The sequence below is a fragment of the Barbatula barbatula genome (assembly GCF_947034865.1).
Source record: "Barbatula barbatula genome assembly, chromosome: 1".
NCBI classification, from domain to species: domain Eukaryota; kingdom Metazoa; phylum Chordata; class Actinopteri; order Cypriniformes; family Nemacheilidae; genus Barbatula; species Barbatula barbatula.
Window position 1 is genome coordinate 15,093,395 of NC_136766.1, and position 23,758 is coordinate 15,117,152.

General features: G+C 38.2%; 3 protein-coding genes across 7 annotated transcripts; 1 reads left to right on the plus strand and 2 right to left on the minus strand.

Annotated features, from left to right (window-relative positions):
• Positions 1–1,928: 1,928 nt before the first annotated feature.
• On the minus strand, positions 1,929–5,579 carry LOC306900869 (leucine-rich repeat-containing protein 14). 3 transcript variants are annotated; one of them, XM_079468190.1, is made up of 4 exons: positions 5,132–5,579; positions 4,642–4,921; positions 3,661–4,542; positions 1,929–3,309 (listed from the first exon to the last, which is right to left on the minus strand). In XM_079468190.1, exons 2-4 carry the CDS (start codon positions 4,917–4,919, stop codon positions 2,730–2,732), a joined length of 1,740 nt encoding a protein of 579 aa, XP_079324316.1. In that variant the 5' UTR covers positions 4,920–4,921; positions 5,132–5,579; the 3' UTR covers positions 1,929–2,729. The 3 variants fall into 3 exon arrangements, with proteins under 3 accessions (XP_079324316.1, XP_079324317.1, XP_079324318.1); XM_079468191.1 differs by having other exon boundaries at positions 2,255–3,309; positions 4,642–5,060; positions 5,132–5,545; XM_079468192.1 differs by having other exon boundaries at positions 2,255–3,309; positions 5,477–5,535.
• Positions 5,580–5,840: 261 nt separating this feature from the next.
• maf1b (MAF1 homolog, negative regulator of RNA polymerase III b) lies at positions 5,841–14,315 on the minus strand. Of its 3 annotated transcripts, none has more exons than XM_079453255.1 (8): positions 12,463–13,048; positions 11,436–11,520; positions 8,787–8,918; positions 8,534–8,696; positions 8,225–8,346; positions 7,632–7,751; positions 7,453–7,545; positions 5,841–7,236 (listed from the first exon to the last, which is right to left on the minus strand). In XM_079453255.1, the coding sequence occupies exons 2-8, from the start codon at positions 11,516–11,518 to the stop codon at positions 7,212–7,214; spliced, it is 738 nt and encodes a 245-aa protein (XP_079309381.1). In that variant the 5' UTR covers positions 11,519–11,520; positions 12,463–13,048; the 3' UTR covers positions 5,841–7,211. The 3 variants fall into 3 exon arrangements, with proteins under 3 accessions (XP_079309381.1, XP_079309380.1, XP_079309382.1); XM_079453254.1 differs by having other exon boundaries at positions 5,980–7,236; positions 12,907–13,046; XM_079453256.1 differs by lacking the exon at positions 12,463–13,048 and adding an exon at positions 13,816–14,315 and having other exon boundaries at positions 6,022–7,236.
• shrprbck1r (sharpin and rbck1 related) lies at positions 13,737–23,593 on the plus strand. The gene is made up of 14 exons (XM_079453238.1): positions 13,737–14,172; positions 14,758–14,932; positions 15,028–15,111; positions 15,296–15,437; positions 15,746–15,836; positions 15,958–16,264; positions 16,441–16,553; positions 16,663–16,836; positions 19,466–19,626; positions 19,770–19,881; positions 20,335–20,514; positions 20,741–20,839; positions 20,984–21,127; positions 21,556–23,593. The coding sequence occupies exons 1-14, from the start codon at positions 13,903–13,905 to the stop codon at positions 21,634–21,636; spliced, it is 2,133 nt and encodes a 710-aa protein (XP_079309364.1). The 5' UTR covers positions 13,737–13,902; the 3' UTR covers positions 21,637–23,593.
• Positions 23,594–23,758: the final 165 nt, after the last annotated feature.

Genomic DNA, 23,758 nt, shown 5'->3' on the forward strand with positions numbered 1-23,758 from the left:
CTGTGTGAACGACCTCCAATTTATTCAAAATTTATAGAATCGGCCATTTCAGCCTGGTGCATGTTTTATGTATTTTACAGGTGCACAGTGGGTCAGTGTTCCTGTACAGTAAAGGAATAAAGAGTGTGATGTCTCACATAGAGGTGCTTCAATATTTCTGCTCGGTACAAAAGAACAAACAGGTCCGAGCCCCACCACCTCCACCTGAGGGGAGGAAAGACAATGTTTTGGGGGGTCCTAGCTTACCTAGGTATATAACTCTCTACAAATGTATTAAACATGATTTGCATTGAATCTCAGATTTGTTATTTGCATTGTTAAAATTGTTATCTGAAATGTTGAATTAGTATAATGCTCAATTGACTTTTGATTTCTGAACGATCTGCTTTTAGACTGAAGTGTACACAGCGACTGGGAGAGACATGCAGTATGTCTAGGATACGTGAGCCTCAAGGTTAGAGCATATTTTCAGCTAAATTAATACATTAAGTTAAGTACTGTTGTTTTGTCTATAGTCTATTTATAACGCTGGTCCAGAACCACTTCCTGTTTCAGTATTTTAACGAACATCTTTAGACTTATTAATATCAATAATGGTCAACCAATATTATACTTTAAATTTATATCATACACCAACAGGACATCTGCTGCCACCATTGCAATATCGACCAAAGCTGATGGGTTTCACACGGTTCCTCTCTCTACCAACAGCATATGTCACACTTTCTCCATTCCCCTTTTCCCTGGACTTTCGGTACACAAAAAAGCCCTTACCACACAAATACTTCTTCCTGGAACGCTCTTATGTACAGTATTACCGATAGAGTCCAGTTAAGATAACTCAAAAGGCATATATAGCTGGATACGAATAACATGAAATAATGCTCACCTGATTCAGAAGACGCCTTTCATGTTGCTGCATTCATGGTTGTTTTTTCCTGGCAAAAAAATGTAGAACAGATGCTGATAAGTGTGAACCACAGTAAGTTTGAGAATTTCTATTTCTAGTCTGTTAGCCATAGATGGTGATGGTTATTTATTTATAACAACAATGAAAAGGGGATTGAGAGTACTGTGATCAGTAACAGCCATGTTTAGCCTGACTCTGCTGGTAGTAGAGAGCAGGGAGGCAATATACCCTTAGAAACTGGATCCCAACTTACCTTTTGCATCTCTTGATGACAACTTGAGGAATGGAGTTGGCTGGTTGAGAGCAGTAAGTTTGCTGAACTTTTTCGGTGCAATAATCTGAACCCATTCCTGCTTAGACCAACCAAGATGTTTGACAAGCATTTCAGTAATGTCTCAACATCATTGTGTTCTGTCAGTTTAGTGAGGAGCTGTTAGGTTTCTTGGTGGCTGGGTTTAGCAATCTTCTGCCAGATCCGTAATAGCCAGTCGAAATGGCAGAGATTCACTGTGAGGACACTAGATGGGGATACATTTGATATTTTAAAGCCATAGATGCAGAAAATCCAACTATATTTATGTATGAAAATTAAATGGGGTATGGAGGTTTTTCAAACTGCACTTCACACTGGAACCCCACCCCCCTGATTCCCCTCATTTCCAGTCCTGGCAACACAGTTGATGCTTCAACCTGCTAAAGCTTTTTATTGACATCATCCATGCTCTTTGTCTAGGGAAGGAAACGAAACTCTGTCTTTTGGTATTGTATTCAGTTTTCATCAATAACTGCTTTCCTGAATAACTGCTTTCCTGTAGCTCAGTGGTAAGAGAAATGCCAAATGCCTAAATGTAAACTGCTGCATTCTTCACAAAAATATTAAAGGATTATGGAAAAATAGTGGTTCTGTGCCTTGAGAGTTGTTTTCTGTTGTAATGGTGTTGGTGATTGCTGACAGAGGTATAAACCATTTAGCTGTTTGTGAAATTTTATGTCATAGGGAGTAAAAGGCAGGCCAGTCAAAGATTTCACAAAAGTCGAGGCCTATGCATGATATAATGTTATTGCTGTCAGCTGTAATAAATTCAGTTTCTGAAGAAGCAGTATTTTGTGTAATTACAGTATATAAGATCAATATTTAGACTGAATCCTATTTCTAACACTGCAGAAAATGCCCTCAACCTAGATCTAAATCTATTCCTAAAATAAGATTGGTCTGGATTATTGTTGCAGGACCAAAAGGAGCGTCGAACCAGTAAAATAAGAATTCACAAATTCAGACACCTTAATTGTAGTCTGTTAAGGGAAACAGGACCAGTCCCTGTGGGCAAAAATGATTTCCCATTTGGACAATATTTCTTGTCTGAAAGGTTTTGGTTTCTGTTTATTTGGAAGGAGGGATACAGATGCTGGTTTTGAGAAGTGAGTGTACACTTACTGTAACCCAAATTCCACATGAATGAGTAAACGAAGTGAATAATATTCCAAATTAAACAGTATGTATACAGTCCAACTAAGACAATTTGGAAACCTCTACAGGAGTTTGGTTCAAAACATGATTCCTTGCTTTTGGTTCCCTCAGTGTTTATAAACATTACCATATTACAATATTATAACGTAATATAACCAAAATATACTACAAGACAAAAATACAAGATCATTTCTATGCAAGGTATAAATGTGACACTAGTATTAAGACTGATGATTCTTATTAATGAAGTAACTATGCAACTAGAAGAAAAAGTTGATTTTGATGAAGACTCACAGCATTTCAGAACAATGACAGAGATGCCCACTCTGCCTCAAACAAATAAAATATTCACTAATCATCCACTGACAAATCTGGGCTGTAGTTTAGGAAGTCACAGGTCACAATAAGATCACGTGAGCGCCCTCTTAAGCTCAAAACCTCATCCAGCAGCCTCAGTGTTAAGTCTCTGGCCTCAGGCTCCTCCATCAGAGACCAGTCCAGCAGCTGAGCGCTGGAGGGAAAAGCCGGCAGACCTGGCTCATATTCCTCCAGTGGATTAGGGTAAAGCAGTAGACGAAGCGAAGGGATACCCGCAGCTGTACGTGCCAGCGAAAGCAGTCCTATTCTAGACAGTGGGTTTAAGGCCAGTCTTAAGCTACGCAAACCCCGACAGCAGGACAGGGAGGGCAGGAGTGCTTCAAGGAGAGCGTCCGAGAGACCACAACCGCAGAGTGAAAGCTGGGTTAGTGAGCTTTCAGCTTGACCAAAAAGACGGCGCAGAGAGGGCAGGGAGGTTTCGTCGAGGCAGTTCTCACTCAGGTCAAGTTCTCTCAGGAACGGAGCGTGCTGGCTGCATGAGAGGTACGCCAGATCAGCGGACGTCAGGCACAGGTATGGCAGCTCCAGCACCTCCAGAGGGTGGGAGAGAGAGCTTTAGACAGAAAAGAGAGAATCATTCATAACAAATAAAAAGCTGTTGATGTCTGCAGCATGATTCATTTTTTTTAAATGTTGTATACTTTTAGCATAGTCTATAGTATTTATTTTAGCCTACTGTAGTGAAGTTGAAAACCCTATAGTATTTAGGAATTTTACCACAGTGTACTATGGTAAATACTATCAATAAAAAAAATGTAAGTGGGCAAATACACAACTTCTCTGAATCCAGAATTTTTTTTATAGAGTTTGGGAAACAATGAAACAGAAAGCGTGTGTGTAAGTGTGTATGAAACAAGTAGCGGTCATAGGTGTGTATTAGTGTGGATGTTAACGATGTATATACCTGAGGAGCAAACGCAGGTGTCCTGGTAACCTGAGTGCTGTGAGGCATAACCTCTTAAGTCTCTTGAGCAAGCCAAGCCCTTTACACACTTCCTGAAGTGCCCCCTGCTGGCCAGGTTGTGTGCGTTGCAAGTCCAAGTTACAGTAATGCAGTCTTAGAGAGTGAAGCTGCAGAAAAGGAGCAAACAGCGGAAGCAGCATTGCCAGGCCTGACACCCCAAGGCTGGAGTAGCGAATGTCCACACCGAGCAGATCCTGCTGTGGCAAGAGGCTTAACAAAGTAGCTATGGAGGATGCTGAGAGTTCCTCCACACGGAGGTAGCGACAGTGGAGCCTCAGAGGGCCGGGGTGACTAAGTGCATCACGGACACGTTCCCAGGAACGGGCATTGACGAAAAGATCAGCCCTGACATGGACAACCGCCACCTCATCCCAGTCTTGCTTACAGAAACCAGTTCCATCATAACTGATGTTCAACTCGGATGTCTTTCTCCTCTGAATTTCCATCCTCCTCCTGACACCCTTCCCCGACTCATCTTCCAGTACCGCCACCTGATCATGACCGATGCTGTTTTCTCGATTACCTGTGCATTCCATCTTCCCTAGTTTTTCCTCCCTATGTCCTCTCTCGCTTTCTTCACTGTAATTCACACACCCTGCCGTGCCCCGGTCTCGTTTGACGGTGCCGGCCTTCTCACGTACTGTTTCTAGTCCTCTTTTTCTCTCTTTTTCTCCATCTCTCCTGTGAGCCCTGGAGGCAGCAGCTCGAGCCTGTAGCACCATCGAGCAAAGGGCAACAGTGAGGGACCATCCACCCATTGAGTCTTCAACTCGCACATTCTCACATTGAAATCCACCGAGATCCAGCACCTTCAAGCAACACCTGACAAGACAGAAGGTAGAAAGAAGTCAGTACATAATGTCGAATGTTATACATCAATAAAAGTCAGTGAGAGGGCAGATTGCTCATTTAGACACATACATCTTGTTCGTCAATCCTCTGACCACCGCCAACAGCATCGCTTGAACGCACAGGCGGTTCGGAGTGCACTGGCCCGCTTTTCTGCTGCCTCCCACGGTCAGTCTCCTGTCGGGCCATCGCTGGACGAGCTCGCCGACGGCCAGGGGACGAGAGTGGGTAAAAGCGGCATCCAGCAGCGATCGGTAGAGCTCCCGCGGCACACAATTTAACCAACAAGGCGACGAGCTGTGGTCACTCACCACCTCCCGAGCGCACAGCTTTACCAAAGACAGAACCATCTCTGCGCAAAAAGCACAGTACAGTCAATGCGCTTGTATATAAAGCACTTTATACAATAAAGACAGTTGGTCTACTTAACTTCCCTTAAACGTGTTTTAAATATGAAACCTAGTATTCACATAGGAACCCGGAGATAAACTCTGTAGTATATGGCAAACAGACATAGGTTACAGAATGCTGGTTCAGTAACAAGATATAGGTCTTAAGTTACCTTTATTTTCCCAGAGATTGTAAAAGGCGCATCGGTGTTTCTAAAGTTTGCATAAAATGATCGTCATCTTCATCGTCTCATCCTACATAGGCCTACTGACTACATTTAATTGGATTGCTTTAACAGGCAGTCGAAATGTCGGGAGCGTCTTGAATGTCTAAATATGTAAAGACTAAATATAGGATTTGACGTGCTCAACCGTTCGCGTGTTTGGATGATACATTCCAACCTGATAACTAGAGTTCAGGATGCGAAACGCGAGCAAGTAAAATACTATACTTTACTATAAATTTTGCGACCATTGCTAAAATATACGACGTATATAAATCTGAAGCGTTGTAATACCGAGTGTTTATTCCACAGATATGAATGTGTTTTTTTCATATTGCGCATCGTTTGCTGCTGTTTACGATTGAGGGGAGTCGCATTTTGATGACGCGACCACGACGCCATGATTTTGTGACGGTTCTCTCTAAAATGAGAACTATTTGATAATCTATTATGATCTGTTCTTTATAAAGTCTTGAAGTGCTTATTTAGTTTTTTTTTCTTATTATTGTTGTGTCCAAGCCCCGTTTAAAAGTGATATTTTTTAATGTAGATTATATGCCAACCTGTTTTCTAAATTTAGTTCTGTCTAGATTAGACATATTTGCAGCGTTTGTTTTTAACTTATTTGGATAATTACAGAATGTGCGGAAGGATGTATGTACATTTGCAGCATAATGTTACATACATTACAACACGAAGTCTTCTGGAGAAAAAACAATTACCTTTTACCATTCATCATATTTTCACTTACGTCAAGTAATTTCCAGTTATTTAAAATCTGTATATTTAGACATAGAGCAGGATATAGAAATTGGGTCAAAGATTTGTGATAACTTGTCAAGCATTGATTTGGACCATTTACCTTGTTTACTAATTCAATAGAAAATGTAAAATACAAGAAAGACAACTACTAAACAAAACAAAACTTTATACATATGTATTTCTTGAAAGGTCACAGAAACGCTTTAAATAGTTGACAATGCAGTAAATGTGTATTAATGCTAAAATGGTTACAAAAACACATTTCATTTACATGTCTTTCAGTCAAAACCCAATAAGATATTTTACATTTGCTTTTATTATGAAAACTGACACATTGAGAAACTTCAGCTTTCAAAATGTTTGGTTTGTATGTGCAACTTTCAGCTACGCCAACATAACATCAGTTCGTTTATTCATAAAGTGTGTAAAAAAAGTTACAACTACATATATAATGGAACAGTCTAAATACTGATAAATGGAGATGACATAGCTACAGATGTCATACTAAGAACCATTTTAACAGATACATTTGTACCAGAAAGACAAGAAATTGCTGAAATGAAAATTAAACCATCAAATTGTATGAACTAGAATACAATCAGTGTATATAGTATCTAGCTGATTTTGAATATTTATAAAACATCAGCAATTTCAATAAAACATTAAGTTTAAAGACAGTCCGATAAACATGAATTCTGTAAAATTGCACATTTCGGTAGAGCAGGCCAGGTTAAAGGATCAAATACCTAGAAACACATCTTGGTGAAATGTACTCCGTTGTTTGAGATAAAGCGGTTTGCCCAAATTGTTTTTAAAAAGCTTTTACACAGTAAACTTATAAAAGAGAAATTGATAGAAACAATCTTCCAACAGCACACAGAAGGTCAAATAATGAAAACATTAGAATTGCAAAAAAATGGGTCAAGAAATGGTGGCTCAATTATAGTCTTTGTAGTTCAATATGTGTTCAAAAGAATGTCCTCACATGTTTCGTTTCAGCTGTCAGAAATGCTGGTGTTTGGATATGCTACTTTAGTCACATTTTTTCAGAAGGGCTGGACTCATGGTTTTCATGTCAAGCCATGTACAAAAAAAAACTCGGTTAAAAGGTCAAATAAAGCTCTAGATTGAACTCTGTAAAAATCAAGCAAACAGTGCACAAACAAATTTAAAAAAGGATGATAATGAACTCAGGAAAGAGTTAGATGGTAAAAGTGAGAGTTTAACAGTGAGGCCCTTTGGCTGAAGGTCATTCCTGAGAAAGATTTCAAACACAAAGAGCTCGGGGGAACCTGCAATACAGAATATGGAACCATTTTAAACTAGTATGACAACCATTGATCAAGGCATGATATTACCACACTAACTTGTTCTCTATTTCTACTGGACAGAGGCACGTGAGCCATCTTGTATTTTAGTGTTATAATCTATGATATCATGAGCAATCAGACAGAACGGATCTTAAGAGGTTTTTAAAAAAAATGAGACGCACGAATGCATTTTCTCACCTGTCCTCCATGAAGTTCTCTGCTTCTTCATCATCATCCAGCTCCATGTCCAACTCATTGTCAAGACCACCACAAACATAACTACTGAGGACACTAAACATAAGGAACATTTATTTTCAATAAACCTTGACAGCAAGAATCATGCTTTATGTGCACTTGTTTAAAGAGGGACTTCTGACCTGACTGAACGGCATGTGAAAAACACAATGCGTTTAAGTTTCTTGTTGTAAAAAAAGTAGTTGAAGGACCACAAACTGCCTTCCTCACCGAAGGGGTCCGAGTCAAGGTCTGGGTTGTAGCTGCAAACAAATTAAAATTTACTTAAACAGATGTACAGAGCTAGGTTTGAAACGTTTTTTACATCTATACCAGTGGTGATCGGTGCCTCTTCTTCAGGGGAAGCAGGAATTTAAAATAAGTGAACCTATGTGCATCACGCATCTTATCAAAATACGTGCCTGCTACAGATTCCTCGAAATGGTTTATGATAAAAGAGACGCTCGCGTTCAGTAGACACTGCATTGACACTTAACTCTTAACTTCCTCATGAGACTAAGTGAGTATCTATCAAACACGAGTGTCTCTTTTATTAAAAACCCTTTCGAAACGTCTGCAGCAGCCACATATTTTGACATTACGCAGCACTCACATGACAGGCTAAATAGATGTTTTGCTGACCTTAGGATTACTGCTTCCGCTGAAGAGAAGTCACGGATCACCACTGATCTATAGACTATACGTAAAGTAGGCTAGAAATAGTATCTTCACACACCTATAGATGTCACAGCTTTGTAGGTTTATCTCTTGGTCAATGGCATTCCACAGTTCTGGTGCTAAGGAGTTGAACTGCTCCCCCACAGCAGAAGAAAGGCTGCTGTTAACAGAGTCAGCCACCTGGGGGAAAGCAAACACAATGTCAGGATGAACACAAGTAAACAAAAATATTCTTTAAAAACACCTTTTTCCTTTGAAAGTATGCTCCATGGAACTTAATCAGAAACTAAATGTACCATTCATGCCAACCATTTTAAGTTATCAAAATATTGTACAAGCACTAAAATGTGCAATCAGGCAAACTTACCCAGTTGAGGCTGGGCTCGCGGCTGAACTCATGGGCACGGGCAGCACTGAAGTCGTAATCAGGCCGGAACGACTCGTTCAGAGTGGTGATGAGGTAGAACAGAGTCTTCCTGCAACATTTATCACTTAGTGGGTTCTCTCCATCCTCACTGCTCTTCCCCAATCTAAGAGCAAATTCATGAAAATGAGTTTACGGTGTAAACATTTCAGTTGATGCAAAGTTTATGTTGTACAGGATTGTGTGTTCAATTTACAGGCTAGGACTCGGAGCACTGCTGGACTGAGGTGGTGATAGAGCTTCCAGTACGTGTGGCTCCCCCTCCTGGCAGAACTGCTTAAACATGTGTTTATCATCACCAGCCATCTTGCATGAGTAACTCTCTATCCTGCAACCAGCGAAAGGGAGAGAAAAGAACAAGGTGTATTTATTTTTAAATTGTTTAATGATTATATTCTATTATTTAGACACTTATTTCACATAGAAGTTTATATATACAAAACATTCCAGTTCTAGATAAATTCAGCTTTTAGAACTGCACTGTAAACCGGAATGTTCAAAGTAATTAAATAGTTAAAGTAGTGTAAACTTAATTTTATACAATACATTAAATATTTGGAGTTCCTGTAACCAATTCTTACTTTTGAGTTAGTTTAACTTAATTTAAACAAGTTAATTCAACACAAATTGTTGAGAATGAATTTCAGTTCCCAGCATGCTTTGTGTAAGACTGCATTAGGAGAGTACATTTTGAGTTTTTAGAAAGGAAAAATACGTGGTTTCTTTTGAAGACTTGTTAATGATGAATGTTCATTTTTCTAGGATATTTAGAAGAGTTTGGTGAACCATCGTTCAGAAGAGTTGTTAATTGTTGATGTAGCTGAAATATTTAGGTTGTCTTAAGACATTTTTTTATTTAACTGTACATAAGAAAGTTACCTTAGTAAAATGTTTAAAATTAAAAGACGTTGACATGCACGAGGACAACAAACTCATAACTTGATAGTTGTGCTTACTTAAAACTGGGAATGTCATTTATTTTTGTTTTCCCATCTTGTTCAGGTTTACAGTGTGGATTGAAGTGTTATTTTCCTTTTCAGGTGAACTTCTATCATCATTTAATCACATGCTTGTCATTTCAAACCTGAACGAGTTTCTTTCTTCTGCAGAACAGAAAACATAAGAAGATATTTTGAAGAAAGTTGGTAACCGAAAAGTGCTGGCATCCATTCACTTCAATTGTATGGACACACAAAACCAATGCAGGTTAATGGGTGCAGAATGCCTATTAACAACATTTTTCAACATATCTTTTCTGTTCTGCAGAAAAAAGTAATACAGATTTGAAATGACAAGTAAATGACAGAATTTTCACGTGATATTGCTAGCATTTCTGTCATGTTATGTTAATCCGGACTTCTCAGTCCTATAGTTTAAAGGCATGTTCTAAGTGTCACAAATGTAGAGCAGGGTGTAGGAATATGGTGTGTGTTTATCTTTTAGGCTTATGTAAGTGGTTGTGCAACTATTAACAGTCCCAGAAACACTTCACAGACAGGTTTAATTATAGGTGAAGGGCAAAGGCTGCAACATATGACACTGTGGCCCACTTCCAACAAGCAAAGTTCAAGCCTTTAAAAATGAGTGTTACAATAAAGGAAACCATAAGGTGAACTTTTCATAATCTGCAACACAAGGGTTGTTTAAGACAGAATGTGAATACCAACTAAGCTAGTTTTAAATAATAATGCCATTGTTAGTATCATTACGAGATGTAATATTGGAATTTACATTTTGTTCCGTACTTTCTGCACTAAATAAATAGGAAAATAAATAGCAAGCTGCTGGATCATATGAAACTCAGCCGTGTTTACACTCACCCATAAATAACCACACTGGTACATGTTAGAGAGGACACTACAGTCTGAGTCACAGCAATAATAACAACCGTGTCTCCATTGGGGCCACACCATCCTTGCCACAAACCTACATAATAATTCATAATAGTCCAGCACTACCACTACTGTGACACTTTCAACATGTTCCAAGCACAGAATTAAATAAATAAAAAGAAAGCTACTAAACCTTTGTTGCTACATGTCTGAAATTTCAAAGGGATAGTTCACCTAAAGAAGAAAATGCTGTCATTAATTATTTGGTCTGTAGTTGTTCCAAACCGGTATAAATTTCTTTATTAGGTTGAACAGAGAGAAAGATATTTGAACAAATGCTTGTAACCAAACAGTTCTTGGACCCCACTTACTACCATAGTAGGAAAAATGACAATTGTAGGCAAAAGTGCCCCAGAACTGTTAGCTGTCCTACATTCTTCAAAATATTTGATTTAGTGTTCAACAGAACAAAAAAGGTATAAAGTAATTTCCCTACTATGGTAGATAGTCAAAGGTGGCAAAGAACTGCTTGGTTTTAAGCATTCTTCCAAACAAAGACATTTATACAGATTTGGAACACCTCGAATGTGAATAAATGACAGAATTTTATTTGTTTTTGGGGGGGGGTGAACTGTCCCTTTAATGTATAATGCATGACTCTTTCAACACATGTCCCTGTCTCACATAGACATAACTACCCCTGCAAGCAAGTATCAATATAATTTGTGGTAACAGTTCTGCACAGCAAAGTGTAAAATCACAACTAAACAAAGATATGCCCAGACAATTCATGTGACAGTTCAATTAACCACATGAACATGTGAATATGTTGATGTGTAACAGGATGCTAGACCGTAATAGAAACTAAAACCAAAATAAAACTGTTAAATATCTAGAACTCTGTACGATATTGGGAGTGTAAATTTAACAAAACAAACATAGCTGTGTTCAACGCGACAGTCACTGGTGAGATTTAGCAGCTGTGTGAACACGGCGTCTAAATAACTTTATACCTGCCAAGGATGCGGGCGTCTCCAGTTTCTACACACAGCTGGGAGTATAATGCCTCAAAACAGGAATTCTCCAGAAGCTTCATAGCTGGAAAATAAAACACACATATCGCAAATCAAATATATATCCTTGTCTTTGGATAAACTAATTAAAACTGACATATCTGGCAACAGAACCAGTTACCACAAATAAGTAGTGCAGTGTCAAGTTGTGATTAATTAAACAGCGTTACAGATACCCAAGTGGAAATAGTGTGTCTAGTGTTGCGAAGTTACATTCAAAGTGTGTTATTATGGATGGATTTAAAATGAAAGACAAAACAAATAGCAGGTTATGATCTCAAGTCTACATGATTTCTAAAATTTTGAAAAATATATTGATTGAAAATAAGTCCTAAACACTAAATTCTACAGTATCAAAATAGTCTGACTTATTTCTATTAGAAAAAATACAATACATTAAATAAATAAATTAGACCCAATCTTAAGGCTAAAATACACTACAAGACTTTCAGTCTGGACTTGTTGCAGAAAGTCGGTGCCAGTCCGCAGCTTTGATCAGCTTGTGTGTTTCTATCTAAAACTTTCCAAAAGTCTGCAGGTGTATGATGTCTATTTTAAAAAACCTGTTCAGTTTTGAAAAGTCTTGTAGTGTTTCCAGCCATTAGACACACTTTTATAATTGCCTAAAATAATCAGCAAGTTATTTGTTTACCAAATATCAAAAAAGCTAAACACACTATAGAAGCCCATTTCACCCCCTCCCTCCCCTCCCCCACTCGCCATCAAAACACTTCCTACTTCAAAATCGACCTGGGTGTGTGGGGTACGAGAACAGAGAATAATGCATGACGATACTGTAATGAGGCCAAATTTAAGAAACAAAACAGCAATATTATTCAAGGCAACAAATGCATTCTCTTTACATGCAGCCAAACAACTACGCCGTTGATATATGGAGGACACATAAACGGTATAATTCATTCGTAACTTAATGCTACGTTGTACAAACTAACGTAACGTTACTTACCGATTACTAGAAAACGAACGGCGAAGAAATCAGCAGAATCGGTTGCCAGACGGATCAGTTGAATGTTACGGGTTTGTTGTGCAACAAATACGAACACAATACAAGCTAAAATCTTCAGGCGTCTATAACGTTACGCGGTGCAGGAAACTGCTTACACATGAGGTGAATTTTAAATTCAGTATCTTTGAAAATGATTCGGTCGAGACTGACATATTCTGCAGGCGTTTTCTTTTATAATAAAGCTTCTTATTTGCAGTAAACACAACATAAGATTGAGAGATTGTGTCGAGCTCCAAGACACCGACTGCAGCATCCCCCTATTTAACCTAGAACAAATATCCCTAAATAACAAAGTAAGCGTCGCTTTAAATTACGCGATTAGATAGCTAAAATGAGCACTCTTTGAGCAATGTAAAGGTTTATATTCCTTATTTCGTGCCTTACGTCCGTAAGAATCTCCTAAACATCGATCGACACTCTCTAGATTCCGAAAACAGTGAACTAGACCACGCCTCCTAGCAGTCTGTTTCCGTCGCCGATGGCTCATTGTCTGAGTCTGAAAATACGGAGTTATTCTATTGGCTGTTTGATACGTCATGTAAACGTACTCTTTATTTTATTGGTGAAATGTAACGTCATTCAAGCAATGTCCAAAAAGCGATTGGGCTTTTTCTACATTTTCTGAATTGACAAATGTTACAATTTCAATTGTTTTAATTGTTAATTATTTCACGGCTGTGAGAAGAGATGTACGATATTTTATGTGATATTTTATTTATTTGTAGTCTAGGGGACGTGACAACTGGGACGTAGCTAAAAAAAACCTGTGACGTAGCTTCCAATTGATGTATAAATTGACCAAGTAAACAGACGAGTTTCTCTTTTTCGTTCTTTAAATGACACGTTTTAATTAACACAAAATATGTTATCGAATGATCAATTATAAAAAAATTATTCCAAAACGTAAAAATGTATGGACACTCAAATAAGCTGCAAATAAAACAACAAAGCCATAACTTTAAACATTGACCTACTATTCATACAGTAGGTAGATTCATATATCAATTATCGGCATTCTCAAAATTCCTGAAAAAAGAATAGGTGTAAACTTCAATGATCTCACTCCTTATAGAAATATTACTATAATGTTTGTTTCAAATATTTCTAAAATACTAGGCCTTGATATGCATGGGAGTAAAAATTGGGATATCCCCTAGATGAGAAAGCAGTTGCAGCAGTGAGCTTTTTCAAAAGGAGGCGTAACGCCTCTTCTCGTAGTCAAGTGTTGTTTCCTGCTCTGACGCTGCTCTGGTCTCCTAATGAAACTAAAACAAAGATGGCAAGGCCGCTTACTTCCAATGGAGTTGTAGAATATCTCCAACCCTCGAATTAGAGCACGAAATCAGTAGGTAGTAGGGTGTCAAAACAACATATGTCGGCATGTCGCTGAGCTCAGGCGGGTGGACTCGCACACCTCCGCCGGCCCAGCCACAATCGTCTCATCTCGGCCATGAGGCCTCGCAGTCGGGCTGCAACACTGTTTTGATGTCGGTGAAGGTGTCGGTATGCCACTCTGGAATACGACCGCTTTGTCTCCCGGGCGCCGGGGACGAATCTCTCCGTCTTCAGCTGAGCATGGACCCGGGAAAGGCAGGGGAATTCCGCCTCACGTTACGGGACATCAGCGGAGCAGCTGCTGGACGCAGTGTGGTGAGTTGAGTTGACATGTCAACTTCCATGTAAACTCGCATTCTAGTGCTTTTAACACCAGTTATGTTACTCGTGGATACACGGTGGCACGCTCCTGGTTTTATTTTGAAAGCTTTGCATCGTCATTATATGTATCTGCCCTCGGGTTTGTTCACACGAGTGAATCACATGTTGTTTTGGTTGCCTTTGTTGTTAATATCCTCCCCCTGCAGCCCAAAATGCAATAGTTTCACGATAGTTGTTAGTCTCTACTGTATTATTTAGTACTATATTTAGTTAATAAATAGAAAATATATTTACAGTTTAGTCCTTACTCTTTTTTTATTAATTACTAAAACCAAACAATTATACTACTGGCACTTTTAATGTGCTGTTGTTGCGCTGGTGATATTATTACTGTTTTGAGTCGGTTTGATATTAATTTAGTTCATCTGTTATAAAATCATATTTTGTAAACCTGATGAAAAAAGCGATAATTGAGCTTTAGATATCTCACATTAAAATGGGTTATTTTCGTATTAAAATAATTGAACAATGTAATAATCAATCAAGCTTCTTATTTGCTGACTGTTCATATTCATTTAGTCCATTGCTGAGTTTGACCTCAAGACTGTTCGCTATGAAGTCAAGTCAACACAGTGCCATGAACTAAGTTTGTCTACACCCCCGCACGATAAGATCACATTCAACTTCCGCTGTGAGCAGGAAGCACAGGAGTGGGCCACTGTAGTGATGTCATCGCTCCGTGAGGCTCAAAGAGGTTTGCCCTCTAACTTTGTTTTTGCTCACATTTGTATATCACTTTGATTTTTCAGTTTCCTTTTACACCGCCTCATCTATTTCTCTTGTTTTCAGTGGCCATTAGCTCCCCACCTGAGGATGGACAACAGCTTCCTCAACCTTCAAATTCACAGAGCACCACACCAATGCCACATACAGGTAGCATTTGTGTTCTTGTTTTATTTTTCTGCTCATGAACTGCGTGACTCCACTGCCAAACAAAATACAAAGTGTCAATTGTCTATTGTGTTGATGCAAATATCTCAGTTACACCCTCATGTTCTCCCTCCATTTCCGATTGCCCCTTATTCTCGTTTCACAGTGTTGTCTTTTTATTCTGTAGAGGAGACATGTGCAGAGCTGGTTAGCGCTATAGAGGCAGGTGATGTTAAGGGGGCATCCATTTGTGCGTCTTCCTTGGCTAAACAGAGAGCTGCTCTGTGCATTAAGCCCTCTAAACAAAATTACACAGACATTGAAATCAGGTAAATGCATGTTTACAGGCACTGACACACTTTGACTGTCGTGTTTACATGCTTTTTTTTAAATAGATTGACTTAATGGCTGACATCAATCGGTAAAATCATTTGTAACTTATACCAACTGTCTTACACGTGTCTACATTGGCGCCATGGTGAGACAAAAGACAATAGAACGCAATACTACCATTATAATTTTACATTTTGTCTACACTGGATGCAGTTAGAAGTTATTACTGAACCCCTTAAATATACTTTTTCAACATGAATGTGTACTCATCTGTATTCATCTGGTGCATTGATCTGTTGCACAGCCTGGCTGTGGTGGTAGAGGACGCTTCCTCATCTTGTTGTGTCACAGTAAATGTCTTCCCACACTCAACCATTGGTGCTCTCAAACAGCAAGTAAGTGCCACATAAACACACCCAAATTCTTCCCCCAAATGATTTAAGCGGTTCATATAAAGTGACATACAGCATATTGTTGTCACATTATTAACACAAAAGCTTGCTTTTGCCTTCTTAGGTCTTCACAGACTATGGTTTTCATCCGCGTGTGCAGCGCTGGGTCATCGGTCAGTCCTTGTGCTCCGATCAGAGATCTCTGGCGTCTTACGGAGTTCAGCGAGATGGCGACACTGCGTTCCTTTATCTTGTTTCTGGCCGTCAGGCCCGTCTCAATCAGTCACTGTATCAAGAAAGTGCTTTACTCATGCCATCATCTAGTCAGCCCCGCCAAGAATCAGCTACCAATGGGCCAGCGGCTCTGAACGCTGCATCGAGACCATACAGCACCCTGCCTACAAGATTGCACAACAGCCATATTAGTATGAGTGTGTATGCGTAGTTACTCCTACAGCACTGCTTAAATTGATATGCATGAACGTGACCGCAAAAGACCATCAATATTGGTGATAAGCCCAAGTGTATAAACACCTGAATTGAAAATATAGTTGCGGATGTTTGCTTTTTGCGACAAAGTAAAACTCTTCTTGATTTCACCTCCTAGACAACAGTGCTAGTGGGACAGAGAGGTTGGGTTTGGGTGAAATCCGTGACCTGATCAACCTTGACATGCCCCAGCTGAACGAAGCATTGGTGCGCAACAGAACAAATACACAGGTATCGAATGAGTATTTTCACATCATTTAATAAATACCTCTATGTAGTTCAATTAAAAAAACATTAAATGATGAAAAGTATTTTAATACATGTGTTTGTGTTTATTTAGCTGGGATGGGCCTGTCCGACCTGTACATATATTAATAAACCAACCCGGCCAGGCTGTGAAATGTGTAGCGCTGACAGACCTGAAGGGTACACTGTTCCCGGCAACTACAGACCAGATGCTTTGGAGCTACGACGCATTCAGCAAGAAAAAGAAGCAATCAGACAGTACCAACAGGTAAGAACCAAAAGATGCACAGACACGCATCACCCACATTCACATTTATTCATTCAGTAGGTTCTCTTGAAACTGTTGAATGGACTTTCCAACTAGACTAGATTACTAGTGATTTGTAAAGGAATTGGTTACCCCCAAAAGATTCTGCAGAGCACTAAAGATATTTTGCAGAACAAACAGCATAGGCCCTGTTGATTTCTACTGTATGAACACAAAACTCCTGAATGCATCTCAATATATCATCCCTTGTGTTCCCAAGAAAGTAATACAGGTTTCAAAAGACATGAGGGTGAAAAAATTATGAGCATTTATCTTTTTGGATGAATGCCTTTAAAATCTAGGAGTTAGTTTGAACCTGATCCCATATTTCACTTTATTGACTTTAAAGGAATAGTTCACCCACAAATTAAAATTCTGTCATATTACTCACTCTCAGGTTGTTGCAAACCTGTATACATTTCTTTGTTTTGCTGAACACATTGGTTACTGACATCCTTCAAATTATCATCCTTTGTGTTTAGCAGAACAAAGAATTGTATACAGGTTTGGAAAAATAAAAAAAAATCATTTTTGGGTGAACTGTCCTTTTAATACAAATAGATGAGACTGGCATGTTTTATATTTTATTGAATTCATCCTCACCATACCACGTTTTACAGGAAGAATCCTCTGGTCAGAATAGGGATTTATTTAATGAGAATACAAACTGATTCTTAATGCAGTTAGGTGGATGGGTATACTACCTATATATTATTGAACAGGATCAAACTTGAGCTCAGTTTGACTCCTCAGTCTGAATCTCTTCTCTTCTGTCTCTATTTCTTTTTTAAGGAGAAAGGGAGAAGAGAGGAGCTGAGGGGCAACAACTCACTACTGCACAACCTCGACCAGGACTACTGACACACAACCACACATAGTTCTCAACTAAAAAACAGATACACTCTTAATGCACAGACTCAACCACACACCAACAGCAGCTGGTACACTGCACAAACCTGAACAGTCTATACATGCCAACCTCATCTATTTAAACAGCTCTTTTAAAACCACTTAAACAGGCTGAACTCAGTTATACTATAATGGATTTTTGAATTGCATGATGCTGTTACTTCAGCTGGATCTTATGACACTTTTCTTTTTCTCTTCCACACTGTGTTAGCCATGCCTTGGCTTTAAACTTTATTCAGGTACTTGGCCTATATAAAGGCACTGAGCATCAGATAATATATTGCATATCTTTGTAAGTAATAACCTTTGCTCAGCTTTCTCGCAAAAACTTGCACAGCCTTTGTGTAATGTAACATATTGGAATGCACGGCCTGTTTGGCACAAATTCATTTTTGATATAGACCCTAAAGTATCTGTATATATTCAACATCAACTCATTAATAATTTTTAGTCTGGGAATTTTTAAAGTGAATGAAAAATATGCAGGATGATATCTGTAAAGGGTAATCCAATAAAGCACCTTTTTTGTTTACTTAACTTTAGTCAACCACCTTTTCCTCAGAATTAAAACATGCTGCATATTATTGCAAAACAATAACTGAGCTCACAACCAGGTGCTAAATAACCCCTACCCTTCTAGACGATGTCTAACACGCTGAAACTGTGCCACGGTACAGTGTTTTAAAGACTTTTGCACTATGGTGACTCCATTGGACCTGTATGCATGCGAGGACAACAGCATGGTACCTGTTTTCTAAAAATCTTTGCTCCTGCGCAGGAAGACATGCTTTGATGCGAATGCGAGAAAGTTTATGCTGTTACATGTATACTAAAATATATGAAGAGAGAGTTCACAGATGACCTCTGCGAACTTAAGCAGAGTGCTGAACCTCAGGCTGCTGTACATGTATGTTGATTGGCAATATTTGCATTGTGCATTAAATGCATCGGCTGAAAATAGTCCGTCTGATCAGTAGCATAACTTGTTTGACTGGGTTTATGAGTGGGGGATGAGTGAATATCTTTCTGTTGTGAGTATGAGAACAAACTATGTTGCAAGCTCAAATAAAGATCTTTTAATGCTTGGGTGTCGCCACTTTTTTCTGGGTATGAGTGTTGACTTTGTATTTGGTAAGTGTTACTTGATAGTCTAAATGTATAAGCTCAATGACTGAATTCATTGTGTATTCTATCATACATTTAAAATATACCCTAAATCATTTGTCATTCTGATTTTGGGATAACATGGATTATCTTGTTTTGAAAATAGTAACAAGTCAAACCTGTGAAATCACTGGGAGCTTTATTGCTTCACTTCCAACCGAAGGGAAAAAAGTTCTTTGTATTTTGTAGGTTAGCACTTTTACCTACTAGAAAGCCTGATCAAATTTTCAGTCCAACTTTTAACTCCAAATTTAATAAATTGTATTAAATTATGATGACGAGGATTAATGAAGGATTAGTTTAAACTAAGACATTAACTAATTAAATTAAGTAGTTTTAACATACTTTATAAAACATATTACTGTGCGCATCTTGAGACTAAACAAATGCACTCATATATTAAGATATGTCAGTGCAAGTTGTTTTCAATCAAGACACCTCTAACACTTAGGTTTATCTGGGACTAGTCTTAGATTTGGTCACTTTCGATCAATCTTTACGTTCTCTTTGTCTGTAGGCCAAAGAAGCAGAGCGCAGGGAGAACTTTGCACGTCTGGTGCAGATTGATGGACAGGATCTGGTTCCTAATCCAGAGAGAGTGGAGTGCAGGATCTGCTACGTGGAGCTTGAATCTGGGGAGGGAGTCCTGCTTCGAGAGTGTCTCCACTGTTTCTGCAAGTGAGAAAGTCTTTAAAAAAATCTCTTTATGTTTATAGAGATTATTTGTTAGATGGGTACTGCTGAAGCAGATTATACTGTAGTGTGTACTGTACTATAATGCCATGCTGTATTTTCAGTATATTCCGTCTTTGTATCCATAGAGAGTGTCTGCGCTCTGTCATTCTGATGTCTGAGGATCCTCAGGTGGCTTGTCCATACAGAGACGATGCCTACGCCTGTGACTGCGTCCTGCAGGAGAGAGAAATCAGAGCTGTGAGAACTACATATTAATTCATTACCCTTGCTGTGCTTATGGCTTTGTTGTGCCACTCCCTGGAACAAAATAGACAGGAGACCAGAAACAGTGCTGAAATATGAACTGAAAACCTGACCTTACAACCCCAAATGCTGGATCAAAGAGAGCTGTTCTCTTCCTCTGCATCTCATTATCACATCAAGCAAGCAAATTTGCATTCATTTTTGTTGGCATTGTTGGTTTTATGATGAATTATGTTGTAAATGTTACTAAATTAACCAACAAACCAGATATGTTGTAACGGTCCTTTGATAGAAGGGGCTCAAAAACGTCTCCTGTGGGTTAAAACTCAGTTATTGGGTCAACGCTAACTTAGTCTAAGCAAGATATTTTAAAGTCATACAACATCTGAGTATAAAATGTAATGCATGTTATTCATTAAACTTTCCAAACGTATATCTGTGTCACAGCTGGTGTCAGTAGAAGATTATGAGCGCTGGCTGCAAAGGGGTCTGTCTGTTGCAGAGTCGCGATGTGAGGGCAGTTATCACTGTGCAACTGCTGACTGTCCAGGCTGGTGTGTTTATGAAGATACTGTCAATACTTTCCACTGCCCAGTCTGCAAAAAACACAACTGCCTGCTGTGCAAGGTAAACTGTCCTATGCTAAAACACTGTAATACAGAGACCCAAATATGAATATATTAAAATATGTAAAAATGGTAGAGGATGGTAGACATAATCTTTTTTCATTCTTAAGAAAATCTTTGATTATACAATCTCACCACAATTCTATTCACTATTCTATTTACTTAAGTTTTTTTGGTTTTCATATTATCTTTGTTGAGTTTTTGGTGCATTGCTTATCTCTACTTAGGCCATTCATGAAGGGATGAACTGTAAGCAGTACCAGGACGACATAGCAGCCCGCGCCATTAATGACTCTGCAGCTCGCAGAACCAGAGACCTACTGAAGGTCAAACGCAAAATAACAGATCCTCATTTCATGTCAAAGCTTATGTCTGCTCATTTTATTAGCGGATATAAGTAGCCTATTTTAAAATTTGTTGGAGATTAAATAATAATTATAAATCTTTTCCACTTTCTGTCCCATCAACAGACTCTTGTGAACTCTGGAGAGGCGATGCATTGTCCCCAGTGTGGCATCATTGTGCAGAAGAAGGAGGGCTGTGATTGGCTGCGCTGTACTGTCTGCCACACTGAGATCTGCTGGGTCACCAGAGGACCACGCTGGGGGCCTAAAGTAAGAAAGTTTTTTTAACAGAACTTGAATAATTATTTTTCTCAATTTGGTATCATTGTTTAGAATACAGGGGCAAGAAAGGCTCATGTAGTATTCAGAAATTAAACCTGCATGTTGTTATACAGTCATGTGGCAAAACAAAAGATAGAACTGACATCTCATAGATTAAACCCTGGTTATGTACAGTACTTTTATGATGCCACAATGACAAAATATTTTTTTTAGATGTACAGAAACCTACAGATCCCTAACACATAGGAATGTGATATATTGTATCTGAGAAAACAGTTACTTGACTGAAGATTAATGGTCAGAACTCTTGGATGGTTTCTTACAACATGGTTTCTTGTAACACAAAGAAAATAAGCTTTGTTTGTATTTCCGAAATAGGCCTATTTAGGTTTTGTCATCTTTCTTTCTCACTTCAGGGTCCTGGAGACACAAGTGGAGGCTGCCGCTGCAATGTTAACAAACAGAGATGCCACCCAAAATGCCAGAATTGTCACTAAGACAGAGCAAGACATGGAGGAAAAAGAAAATGTTAGTGTGAGAAAAAAGTGAGAATGACAAAAAATGGCCATGTCTTATAGCATATATGACATCCACAAAGTCATATAGCCAACTGTCTGAACTTTCAGTTCAGTTTGACGTTTCTGACACTCATAGGGAAGGTAAGCACAACTTTAATGCATTCTAAGAATTCTGAACATGTGTAGATCTGCTCTACAACAAATGTTGTACATGAGTCTTTGTCATGAGGTCATTATAGTCAGGGGGGATCCAGCTGAAGAGTAAGAATGGACCCCTCTAACTGGACAACTACTTCAATCCAGTAATCATACTAATCATTTTTGTCTGCCTTACGTTGTTAAGCACAATCAAATCAAATTGTAAATGCAAGTCATTTCAACTTATAACTTTTGGCAAGTGGTTGAATTATAAAATAAAACTTAAAATTGCTCAACTTATTTTAATGAGTTAAAGCAATGTAAAGATATAACTTGTAAAGCCAATTTGACTGTACTTAAAAACTTAAGGCAGCAAAAAAATGTTACAGTGTTGCCTTCAATTGCAATAATTTGAACTGTCACAGAATTCCACTCAGCTTTATGTTTATTAAATATCACCGTGTACGCAGCTGATACAAAGTACCTTTATTTAGGATCAGCTGCAAAAATATTATTTATTTTAAGTGTTACAACTTTACAACTATTCTATTCAGAGATGTTTAACTTTAATCATTTTTTTGAAATTATTTTTATGATTTACCAACCAGTCTATGAAGCATTGGTAAATGACTAGGCTGTGTGGGTTTTAGCCTTTCAAACTGTGAGGTCGGTGACAGTTCATAACCATATGCAACATTGGTACAAACAGCAGTATTCAATAAAAATGTTTTACTACAAAAAATGTACAATGCCATGTGGGGTCATCTGAGTAGCGCTGACTCGGAAACTTAACCGAAACAAGCTGAGTCACCATAACCAGAATGATCCCAGGAGGACAAAAATAAAGCTATGGTAGATTAAAAAAGGGAATCGTAACAATACTTATGTATTAGACTTGTCTCACTCTTAAAAGCATTATTACTCTGTTACTGTAAAAGTGCCTTTTCTTGCATTAGTGGAGTGTTATATTTGAATTGTATATTTGTTGCTGTTGTAGATGTATGATCCTAAATAACAGTATGTATGCAGTGTTTTCCTTCAACCTTTTCCTAAGAACTACAATATATTGTATTTTGGCACTTTTTTTAAGTAAAACTAACAAACAGAACATGCTTTAAATTGTGACACGTTTTGTTAGTTGGATGTGTTAATATGCAGCCTAGGGATTTAGTATTGTGTATCAATGCAACAATGTAATGGAATGCTAATTTAATGGTCAGGAACCTGAGGTTTGTGTGTTCTGAAGCCACACCAAAATATGAATTTTCAAAGGTTTAAATCTATGCACTGTTATAAAATATCATTGCCCAAAGAATTTACTTATGCCATCAAGATAGAAATACTTTACATTTTCACAGAGTCACTATTTATATTTATACTACACAAAATGTACTATGTCATATTATATTTGTGTAGAGCTGTGTAATTTTACTAATGTATTTGTGGAACTTTTTGTGTCGATGAATGCATTGTCATCAGGTGTAAATTGCACAGGTCACAAGTCAACATTGGAGGGCTAATTCAACCTTAAGAATGATAATACAGTGCCCTCACTATAATAGAAATATATGCACTATAAAGGTCACTAAGTAGAGAGTACCTGCATGTATTGTACCATTAAAATAAGTGAATTAATACCATTGTAAAGGTCACTGCACCTGCAGAAATCTTACTAGAATAATCTGACCTCAGGGTAGCAAGTCTTAAATGTGCCTTACAGATGATAGTACTGAGTACCTTTTGTTAAAATATTTAAAACAGTTAAAATATTGTTTGCATTAAAGATGTGTACTAATTTAACACGGCTCATGGTGTTCTTAAAAAAATACAAGACTCTACAATTATTTTGTTCTACATTTTAACCCTTTTTTCTTTTGCATTAAATGCATTTTTTAGACAACAATATAAATCGAAAAAGATTTGTTTATGAAAGCACAGTGTTACTTGAAGGAAAAATCTTTTT

Excerpts from the sequence above, each read along its gene's own strand:
- LOC306900869 (XM_079468190.1), bottom strand. The coding sequence starts at position 4,919 with ATGGTTCTGTCTTTGGTAAAGCTGTGCGCTCGGGAGGTGGTGAGTGAC. Across the intron at positions 4,543-4,641 it reads AGAGGATTGACGAACAAGAT|GTGTTGCTTGAAGGTGCTGG; the intron begins GTATGTGTCTAA and ends CTGTCTTGTCAG. Across the intron at positions 3,310-3,660 it reads CACCTGCGTTTGCTCCTCAG|CTCTCTCTCCCACCCTCTGG; the intron begins GTATATACATCG and ends TTCTGTCTAAAG.
- shrprbck1r (XM_079453238.1), top strand. The coding sequence starts at position 13,903 with ATGTCGCTGAGCTCAGGCGGGTGGACTCGCACACCTCCGCCGGCCCAG. Across the intron at positions 15,112-15,295 it reads CACACCAATGCCACATACAG|AGGAGACATGTGCAGAGCTG; the intron begins GTAGCATTTGTG and ends TTTATTCTGTAG. Across the intron at positions 19,882-20,334 it reads AGGAGAGAGAAATCAGAGCT|CTGGTGTCAGTAGAAGATTA; the intron begins GTGAGAACTACA and ends TCTGTGTCACAG.
- maf1b (XM_079453254.1), bottom strand. The coding sequence starts at position 13,009 with ATGAGCCATCGGCGACGGAAACAGACTGCTAGGAGGCGTGGTCTAGTT. Across the intron at positions 8,919-11,435 it reads GACGCCCGCATCCTTGGCAG|GATAGAGAGTTACTCATGCA; the intron begins GTATAAAGTTAT and ends CGCTGGTTGCAG. Across the intron at positions 7,752-8,224 it reads CAAAGCTGTGACATCTATAG|CTACAACCCAGACCTTGACT; the intron begins GTGTGTGAAGAT and ends ATTTGTTTGCAG.